At 27.7% G+C, this 11277-nt stretch overlaps 1 protein-coding gene across 2 annotated transcripts; it reads right to left on the bottom strand.

Moving 5' to 3' along the window:
- Positions 1-811: 811 nt before the first annotated feature.
- On the bottom strand, positions 812-9305 carry LOC132938502 (trehalase-like). Of its 2 annotated transcripts, none has more exons than XM_061005370.1 (9): positions 9070-9305; positions 8678-8971; positions 4071-4725; positions 3874-3998; positions 3644-3780; positions 3400-3566; positions 2300-2501; positions 1761-1957; positions 812-1597 (listed from the first exon to the last, which is right to left on the bottom strand). In XM_061005370.1, exons 2-9 carry the CDS (start codon positions 8815-8817, stop codon positions 1442-1444), a joined length of 1779 nt encoding a protein of 592 aa, XP_060861353.1. In that variant the 5' UTR covers positions 8818-8971; positions 9070-9305; the 3' UTR covers positions 812-1441. The 2 variants fall into 2 exon arrangements, with proteins under 2 accessions (XP_060861353.1, XP_060861354.1); XM_061005371.1 differs by having other exon boundaries at positions 1462-1597; positions 1745-1957.
- Positions 9306-11277: the final 1972 nt, after the last annotated feature.

Raw genomic sequence — 11277 nt, 5'->3', positions numbered from 1 at the left:
AAACATTGAAAGTATATAAATGTATTTACGTATCTATAGGAAAAAAAGATGGGTAACTGAAAAAAGCAACGAAAAAAAGGGTAGGCTATAAAAAATAGTAGGTGTCATTCTGCTGTACAATAGGTTACAATAAGCGAAGTCGGTTTCTGTAATGGACAGTGTATAATTTGGATCCAATGATATAATATTATAATTATGTGGGAAAAACGATTCTGAGCGAAGACGGTCAGTCAGCCTATACCTATAATATTACTAATTATATTTGATGATATTATTGTGAATATAATAATTTGTGTGGAACCTATTATTTTAAATTTTCAATCCTTAGTAATAAAAGTTGAACATTTTATAATTTTTTAACTACATTAGTTACCAAGTTTTTTGATTCTAAGCGGATCAGTGAATGAATAATTGATTTTACAATGATGCGTGTTTTTTTAAATTTTTTTTTATTATTTGTATCGTGTACACGATAAGTAATTGAAATAATGCTTCGATTTTCAATTTCAGGATCTTGTTCGACGGGAAAGTGAATCTAGTTGGTGCATTTGGGAGGTCAAAATTCTCAGTAGTTTTACTTCCAGAATTTAGGAACTTTGAAGTTACATTTTTAATGGATAATAATAATTATTATGAGTAGGTTATAGGTACATTGACTGCGTAGAATGCCAGAAGGAAATAATATATTAATATGCTAGGTAGGTAACTATAGGTAAATAATAAGAAAAAAAGTATAATGTTAACTATTCCTCCTTTTATAGAGAATAAAGTATTCACACACATACAACAAATAGGTAATAAAAATAACAAATAGTACATGAACGATTCTTTTATTTTAACAATATAAAACATCAAGGTCCAGTCCAGATCAGGCCTGTCGTTAGGGCACAAGTAAGCCATGTGTTGCTTTAGAGTGGCATACAATTTAAAAAAAATTGAAAGCGGCAAAATTAAATAAATATCGGTAAAGAATATTAGCGGCATTAAAATGTTTGCTTTAGGGCGGAAAATATCTATCGACGGGCCTGGTCCGGATCTCAGGACAGCCCAGTGCGTTCGACGCAAACCTCCAGGCTCCAACTGATACAAATTATAGCTCTCTAGCTATGTATTCATATAGTTTATATTTACAACATTTACATGTTTACAACAGTATAATTTATAAATTACCAGTAGGTATCGTTTATTTATAAATTAAAATGTGATTTTAAGCTTTATTTAGATAATTTAATTAAAGTAAATACCTCTCTACTTGTTATATATAAATATAGGGATTTTTATCTCTTATAGCATTGATTATAAATACTAATACTAATCAATGCTTATAGGTATATAGGTACTAGGTACTAGGTCTACAACTTAAAATAAATATAACTATTAAAAAAAAAATAATATATTATTTATATAATATAATATTAGGTATCTACCTATGTAATATTTTTTATAAGTCTGTTGTATTATCATATTTTGAAGTGTTGTAGTATAAATAGTCCCATTGATTTAAAAATTCCAACACGACACCATTTGTCCAACCGAATCCTAACTGTGGTGCATATTCGCCGCCACCACCACTTATTCCTAAGGCTAAAGCGTCATACTGTAAAATCATTTTTAAAAAGTTAAAAAATTGTCTCTTTTGCATAAAATTGTTTATGTTAATATTTTATTATTTTATTATTTTAAAATATTGTTATAGTACCAACATTTGAAATATGTCGTAAATAGTTAAATGATAATGATATACCTAAATGGTTTCATACTTTTTCGAACATCGATTCGTTATTTGTAAATCCGCGATAATTTGTGCGCAACCACACCTCGGCCAATTTCACTGCAACTTGTTTTGCATTTTTTTGTTGAGTCTTATCCAGACCTTGTATAATAAAAGCTTGGAGAGGAGGCCACGCATTCGGGAAATCCCATTGTTGAGATGATGAGTACATTGACGTAGGTATTCCTATTGTGAAAAATGATAAAATGAACTTCCATAAATTATATTGAGAAATACACTCTAAAATCATATGTAAAATAAAATAATCAATGTATAATAATTAATAGGTAATGATGGTAATGTATCTAACTTAAATTTTGCTGTACCTACATTCAACATACTATATTTTTACGTCGTGTTTACGTATTGTACCTACATCAGTTACAAATTTTATTAATTTTTCAATTAATAATATTATTGAATTAAAATGATAGGTAGATATTAGTATTGATTATAAATACTATAAAGTATATTTTACAGCATAAATATAGTAATACTAGTATTTATAATCAATGGTATTTGGTATACCATTGTAATTAATACTGTAATCAAGCTCGATTATACGTTGATCACTCAAATATTTCAGAACTGCATTGGCCACTTTTTCTTTTGGCATGTTATAGCTTTCCGTCCACAGAGGTACAATATTCGATGCATAAAAATATTCTCGACTCTTATTGTTGATCAAATCCCAATCAAACCAAGCTCCTTTGTTTGGTCTCCACATAACCTAGAACCACATTTTTGCTACAAAGAATATTGCAATCGTAAGTTTATTATATTATTAAATCCTTATGGTTTATATAGGTAGGTAGGTATTAGGTATTTAGTATTTATGTTAACACATATAAAAAATATGAAAGTAGTAAAAAAAATACTAAATAGGTAGACAAGTGGGTACAGTTATCGAAAATGTGATATTTTTTACATTTTACTACCACAAATGTCGATGACATGAAAAAAAACACATCATTGTAAATTTATAAATTCAATACATTCATTCGCTAAGCTCAGAATCTAAAATACCATACTAAAATAATAAGTATAAGTATATATACATGCAATCAATAAATTATCCATAATTAAATAAATAAACATATATATTATTTGGCCATATAAGATATATTATAGGTACCTACTGTTTTTTACGTTATTACAGTATACACTATTTTATGGATTCCTACTATTATTGATATGACATATTTATTCATATATGAAAAAGAACTCGATATAGGGACTGTCAAAAGATCACATATGGCTTATATTATTTTAATAACATATTTTATAATGCTTCATTCTCAGCCAAAGATAAGTTAGAAAAATGTATCATTAATTATTATTTTATTATGTAAAACGCATACACTGTAATTTTATACGTGCCTACCTATTGTATATCTGTATGTAATTTAACATTTTTAATCGAACCGGAACCGTTATTTTTGAAACCGGAATCATAATTTTTTTTTCAATTCAACCAGGACAGAACAGAACATAATGAATTGTTAAATGTTTCTGAAACTGGAACTGGAACCAGTACCGTTAAAATCAAAAGGTCCCAGTCCCTACTAATTATATGTTAGATATATATTTGTTTAACTATTTGTAACATAAATATTAGATACCCTTACTTCTTGTATATTTTCGAGAAACTCATTAGCAATTGTTCTGTATTTGGCAGAATTTATTTCATCTCCCATTTGATCAAACCAAGTACTCAATGTAAGTGCATTTACATGAAGCATGCTGTTTAAGTCAACTGGGACAATGTTTGCCGTTTGTATGTCAGATAAATTACCTGTGTTATAACACTAAGCCCATAAATTATGTTTAATTGTACAGTTTTAAATGTATGTTTTAAATGTATGTTATTACCGCTATTAGTGCCATTGACTGTTATGAACCATCTACTTGAAAAGTCCCAACCAGATTCTGCCGCAGACTTTATGTGTATATATAATTCATTTTTATCTTCTGATCTCTGATGTTTTTCTGCCAATTTATAATCGTTCCTAGGCGTATACATACACATTATTATTATTATTTTCAAAATTACAATTACTTAATACCATATGTTATTTATTTATATTATATATATTAGAAACCTGTATGATTCGGGTCTTGGTCCACTTGACCGTGAGCTATATCTAGCCATTGTATATTGTTTGCCATCTTTCTCGAAGGTAACCATTCGATTTTTCAACCAAAATAGATATTCATTTTCCAAACTCTAAAATAAATAATAATACATGATAATATATATATATAGGCTTATTCACATTACTATTTTTATTCAACTTACACCTATAATGGTTTTTATGAAGTCAAAGTCATTAGTTGCTTTATAGTAACTTAATGCCATCAATATAAGCATCGGTGGCTGTGATCTATTTAGATAGAAAACTCGGTTACCGTTGGGCATGAAACCAAACTGATCCACCATTGATATTATATTTTCAATTATACCGCGAGCTGTGGTTCTCATATCACATTGCAGTAATCCATTAACAATCCAATAAGTATCCCAATAGTAAAGTTCCTTAAATATACCTCCTGGTATTATGAACCCATTTGGTACCCACACCAGTGAGTACTTATCTGGATGTATTTTTACGTCATCCTTTATCTTCCTTGCTAGGGTCATCCATAAATTATTCAACGCTCTAGCCCAATATATGTAAGTTTTATCTTTGATTCGATTAAGAATCGATGGTTTATCGGTGAAATCTTTAGGTGTCCATTTAATTAACTCGTTACTTTCTTCAAAATTCTCATCGATAAACTTGACTAAATCTTCGTCAGATGGTACATTATTATTATTTCGTTTCATTTGATCATACTTTGCCAGAATCTCAGATTCAGTATATTTAAGTTTTTTAGATATCAAATTTGTACAGTTTGGGTGATTGCAATATATTTGTACATCGTGCAAAAATTCGCTATTGCAGTAAATTTTACTGAAACATTTAAAGAATTTATAGTACCTATTATAATATATTATAGCTTATATTGTATACCTAGAGTATAGAGTATAGTATTTTTATAGGAAGGCATTTATAATTCAAATTACCATACAGTACCTATATCACAGAATAGAATAATATATGTCTATATATAGACTATAGTGTATTAATTTATTGAATTATAGGTACCTATACAAGCATTACCAAAAATGCATTTTACTTTCTTTAATATAACAATAGATTATAGATATTAAATTATATTATGGCATTTGATAGATGTATTTTATACACTTACCTACTTATGGTCTCAATTTGGTATAGCTACTTTATATAGTGTATTGTCTGTAGTATATTCATAGCTATTAGCTACATTGAATAACATTTCAAATGACATTAATATTGTATAAACTATAACTTAATAAGTAATAACGATTAACGACTGTAATATGAAATAATTTATCAGTCATAAATTAGGTAATTTAGGATAATAATATATTTGTAATATATGTAATACAGTGTCTCATAATTCATCTTACATTTTTAATTATTCGAATGGTAATGTTCATGTACCTATAGGCCAGGAAAGGCGCAAATCCATCACTTTTGAGTTTTGACGGCAAGCAAAAAATTAAAATATTTAGATTTTATATTATTTTTCTTTTTAATAATAAGGAACATCACAAATATGTATATTAAATGTATATTTAATGTATTTATTAATATTTACAGATAGAATTGAATAATCGTTATTAACCGATTTCATAATTTAAAGGCAAGCTTGAAAAAAAAGGTGATTTTTGGCTCTTAGCAGTCTTAGCATCAAAATAATTTGCCACCCCTGGTATAGACAATACCAGTCTTGGGTAGTATTCCGAATAAAGTATTCCGAATACAGTATTCGGAATACTATTTAGGTATTCAGAATACTTTTGAAAATACTTTTCCTAAAAGTATTTTATGCAGTATTCAGGATACCTTCGAAAGTATTCCAAATACTATATTCGGAATACTTTATTAGTATAACAGTATATTTTTTTTAGGATTTTGATTATACAATATAACACGTATAATTTGTGTTGGAAATTTGTAGGTAATTGATAACATCTCTCAATATTTAATATCATACATTCATACAATAATAAAATTATGACCGGTATTGGTTCATATCATGTTTACTGATTAGTGGTTACCGATCAGCGATACCGATTGCAATAACAAGAATGCTATAAATAAATTTGTATATTAAAGACTAATGGGTATTTCCGTATTGGCTTATGGTGCTTATCTTATACATTTTATCCACTGTAAGTCTGTAACTGAACGTCTGTGTCTCTGACGTCTCTGTAGTCTGCACATCGTTGTACCCATACTAATTATGGTCTATGTTCTATGACAAGCCAATAAGCCATTTAGAAATGCAGAATAAAGTGCAACAGTCGGACAGTGACACATCACACATTATACTGAGTACTGACATAATATATTACTATTATATACTATTTTACGTATTTTTGTTTACAACGTGTTAAATCATTAATTTGCGAGTTCACAATTATGGCAGATAAAACTTGAAATAGTGTAAATAGTGACTACCGTCTTCCTTGGATTAAATATGAAAATCTTTAACAAAAAATATTTTAAAAGTATTTGGAATATTTTTATAGTATTCTAAATACTTTATTCAGAATACTATTTTTATGGTGTATTCGAATACACATTCGGAATACTATTTTTCATCAGTATTCGAGTATTTATTCCAAATACTTTTAAAAAGTATTTTACCCAAGACTGGACAATACGATCAGTGAAAGTGTGCATTTTTATAATGCAGGGTCATATGTATTCATACATCATACCTCATAGTCATATACATCAGAGAATCGTGCTTATTTGAGATGGCAAGAATCCAAACTCCAAAGACCTTGAGTCTTGACGACATATTGTTAGTCTTGTAGACTAATACCTACGATTTTTATATACTATTTGAACTATTGGTCTATAATTTAAGAATCAAACAATAATACAATAGCTCTTCTACTTTTTTACATTTTTATATTGAATATATTTTGAATCTAATACTTTTGTAGACTAAAGTTTGGCAACCAATAACCATAACTATATGTTTATATTGTTATATACTTAATATAACTTTTTTTCTTGTTTAACCGATTGCAGAGGAGGCTCTGTTTGAACCAATGGTGATTTTAAGGGGGAGGGAGGATCAAGGGGATTAATCCCCCATATACTGTATATAATATGCCGAAGTCCTAACTTAAGGCCTCTTATTTTCAAGGCGGGGCTACAAGATAATATCCCCCCCCTCATAACAAAAACCTAAATACGCCACTGGTTTGAACAATACCACTTCTCTGTATATAATAAACCTATAATATACTTACATAATTTATTAATAAACAAAGAATATACATTATTAATACATTTTTAAACTATTTTATATCACTATAATAAACTTCCGTGCTTCAGCTCGTAAGACGTAAATAGTACCTAAATACAATTACTTCAATACCTGAATACCGCGTATACATAACAATATTAAATTGAAATTGAAACCTACATGATAATAATATGGCATTTACATTGTTTAATGTTGAATATTGAATGTTGATACCTATATTATGTAAATTAATCTATCAATTATTATACTTTTTAAATTAATCATTCAATAAATGTCGTGTTATAATAGTAACATTTATTTATTATTTTTAAATAATAATAAATACATTTTATTTGTTTCTATACCTGACGGCAATTTACAAAGAAAAATACATAAATGTTGGTAAGTATTAAAGACAACAATTAAATTATATAAGCAATGCAATATTATGAATAATAGTATAATATGCAATAAAAATTGTGAAAGGCAAGCAAATTAATAATACAATTTATTAATATACATATTATAATCAAATTAAAAACAAAACATTGTGTGGTCTGAGTCCAAGATTTATTCTACACCGCTCACTTGGACTAAAAATTTACGAGACTCGAGTCCGAGTTAATTATACGCATGGTTCTTTGGATAGGGTCATTGCATAAATAATTAGTTTGACGAGTGCTGATTTCAAAAACCTGTTTATTACGGGACTCATCCTAGGTATATAAAACGTTACCCTATTGAGATATATCTGATAAATACATTTTTAATTGTCAATAACTGAATTCAAATTATAACCCCCCCCCCCCACACAAGCTACGCTTATAGCCTATAGGGGAGTTGAAAGTCTTTGTAATTTATATTATAACTAATTAAACTATATAGGCATAGGCGTAAATAGTGTTTGAAATTTGGGGGACTGTACCTCAGGTCTATACTTTATACTCTTATGATGCTTTTAAATTATAGTAGTAAAATCATTAGGTTTTGGGGGGCTATAGAAATTCTAGAGGGAGGCTAAGCCCCCAGCCCCCCTATTTGCCCCTATAAATACATCTGTCATATATACATGATTATTATTGATTTTAAATAAACAATTTATTATTGTTATTATATCAAATGTAAATAAAGTATACAGACACTGAGTGGTTTTTTTAACAGTAAACACTCATTATCTAATAATAATAATTTTTTTTTATAACTTTCGAAACTATTACAAAACAATATTTTGGAAAAAAATCAGCCATCATTCAAACCTAACTACCTAAGTCACATTTAATAAGACTAATCATACCACCAAACCCCCCTGCACATGATAGATATTATAGAACATTTATTGTGTCAAGCTTCTTTAAGTCACTAAAATTAGCCCCCCCATTTTATCTTTTAACTTCAGTCATCTCAAAAATTATCTTAAATAATAAAACTTAAAATTAAATTTTTTTGCAAGTATTAAATTATGTAAAATTTATATTTTCAAAAAAGTTAAGACTTTTTGAAAAAATTAGCGTCTGTGACACTTAATTGAATCATTAACAGTGAATACTGTACCTGTGACACGATGGCAGAAGTTCATCCAATGGTTGAAAAAATGATTGTTTCATATTTATTATAGCGTCTCGGGCAATTATCTGTTTATAATACACAACTTGTAATAGCAAGAGCATAAGAAGTAAGTAAAAGCACTTCATATCGATATCCGTAGGTAATAAGAAAGTTATATCCAAATGAAAGTATATTATTCGTAATTTAAATATGCAGATGGTCAGATGGATTTGCTTATAATGATCTTCGAGGGACCCAGATAATCATATCGTTAAACCCATAGACTTCGTGATAGCCTGTCTTAAAAAATAAAAAAAACATAGGTTTATGTAAAGACTAGTGTGCATTGTACAACTACCAACATAGTGGTTATAAAAATATCATTATGATATATTTACCTGATCGGACGTAATCCAACATTCCACGAATTCAACTAAAAGAAAATTGGGTATTCACCATGATTATATAATTATACCTGCTAAAATGTAGGTATAATAGTAATTTATTTGGAAATCATTATACCGAGAATATCGTTGTATTTAGGCATCCGTCATAGTTATAAGCGAATTTGACTTTATAAAAATATGTACACAGCGCTTTAAAGTTTTAAGAACTACCTATATATACGTCATGTCTTCAGTATATTGTTATTGTACTCATAGTGAATATCACTTAGGTAGTACTTATAGTCTATAGGATAATAGATTTTAAGTAAATTCTAAACAAAAATAAATTGTTATTGCATTTAAATTTAATTTCTAGCATGAATTATTAGTCCTTCGACCGTCGACCGAGTATAATAACTACAAATTAGCTCTATTCACAAAGTTTAACGCAAAATCTTATTGTTATAAGTAAAATATTTAAAAAAAAACTAATTTTCGGCCAGGGCAACGCCGGGCGGGAAAGTTATACAATATAATAATATACTTTAAAAATTTCAAGTACCCATGAATAATTTTTTAAATTACAAAAAAATAATGTAAATCGTTATTCTCCGTTTAAATTTGAACTTAAATTATCTATTTTTTAAGACTGTGTTGATATAATTTTTAGATTTTTGGGTTACAGTAACAACTTATGATCTATGAAAAACCTTGGTTAAAATTTTAAATCCTTAGCTATACAAATTTGAAATTGAACATTTTTAACTACAAAATAATTTGCAAATGTTTGAGATTTTGATGAATTTTATCAACATTTGAACATTACACATACTTATAAAAAAAACTGTGCTCTATGGATCTTAATTCTTAAATATTTCTGTTATTAAAACAACTTATAAAAAATTTTAGAAGGAATATTAAATTTTCAAGCCAACTAAAAATTGTATTGACATTCATAACAAATAAACTAATATAATTAAAAAGGTGGGTAAGTGGATGTTGCCCTACTGTACAGTAGGTTACAAGTGGCCAGTGGGTCTCTGTTTAATGGATGGTATTAAATTTGAATAATGATATAATATCATTGCATACGAAAACGATTCTGAGTGGTGATGGTTAGTGTGGATATTTTATATTATATTTATATTGTAATTAGATACCTACTTATTAATAATACGGTAGTCGGTAAGTTGCATTTAAATCATAAAATTACAACAAAATAACTAAAATTGTTATTCTCGGTTCTATTAAATGTAATTTCCTCCAAAATTGAACATAAAATAACTGTGTTTTTATATTTTTAAGATTTTTTGGTTACAGAATAACCTACTTACGGTTACGACGTTACGTGGAACTTTGTTGTACGTTTTCAATCCTTAACTATAAAAGTTGAACATTTTATAAAATTTTAACAACAAAATTATTAGATTTTACAATATGATGTGTGTTTTTTTTAATTTTTTAATTTTTAATTTTTAATTTATTTTTTGTGTCATCACGGTTTGGGGCAGTAAAACTGCTTCGATTTTCTTCAACAGTATATTGTTCGATGGGAAAATGAATCTAGTTGGTGCATTTGGAAGGTCAAATTTTAAAATTCCCAATAGTTTTCAAAAGCGCCGGGAAAAACAACATACAAATTAAGGAATAACGGGAATTTTTACGCAAAATCGGTTTCCACAAAATCGATTTTGTTTTTTGGTGTAAATCTAAAACAAATTAACGTATATACATGAAATTTTCACTGGTCGTTTATATTTGCATTTTCTATACACGAAAAAATTTTCAAAATATTTTCATTTGTTTTGAACTGTTTAGGAACATTTTCTGTCTCCAATTTTAATAATCTTTTTTTCTACGAATGTCAATAAAACTATATTTATTGTGTAAAAAAGCTTAAAAATTTAATGCAAGGCTCCTACTATATTATTACTATGACATTTGAAAAATATTAAGAATCCTTAGTCACAGTTTTTCTTTATAAGCATTTAAAGTTCAAATCTTGATAAAATACGGAAAAATCACGAAAACTAATTATTTTGAGTTGAGAATTCATAATAATTTTTCTTTTTAATTCTATGATTTGAAAATGTAATAGGTACAAGATTCCTTATAAGTTTGTCTACCTTTATCAAAAACAAAAAAGTCTACAAGCAAATCAAACCTTATTTTATGAGCGTTTGAAATTCATATTTTTACAATATTGAATATTCACTTGAT

Source organism: Metopolophium dirhodum, chromosome 2 (genome assembly GCF_019925205.1).
Source record: "Metopolophium dirhodum isolate CAU chromosome 2, ASM1992520v1, whole genome shotgun sequence".
NCBI lineage: Eukaryota > Metazoa > Arthropoda > Insecta > Hemiptera > Aphididae > Metopolophium > Metopolophium dirhodum.
The sequence above is the reverse complement of the archived record's forward strand: the minus strand, read 5'-3'. Positions and strand labels throughout refer to the sequence as shown.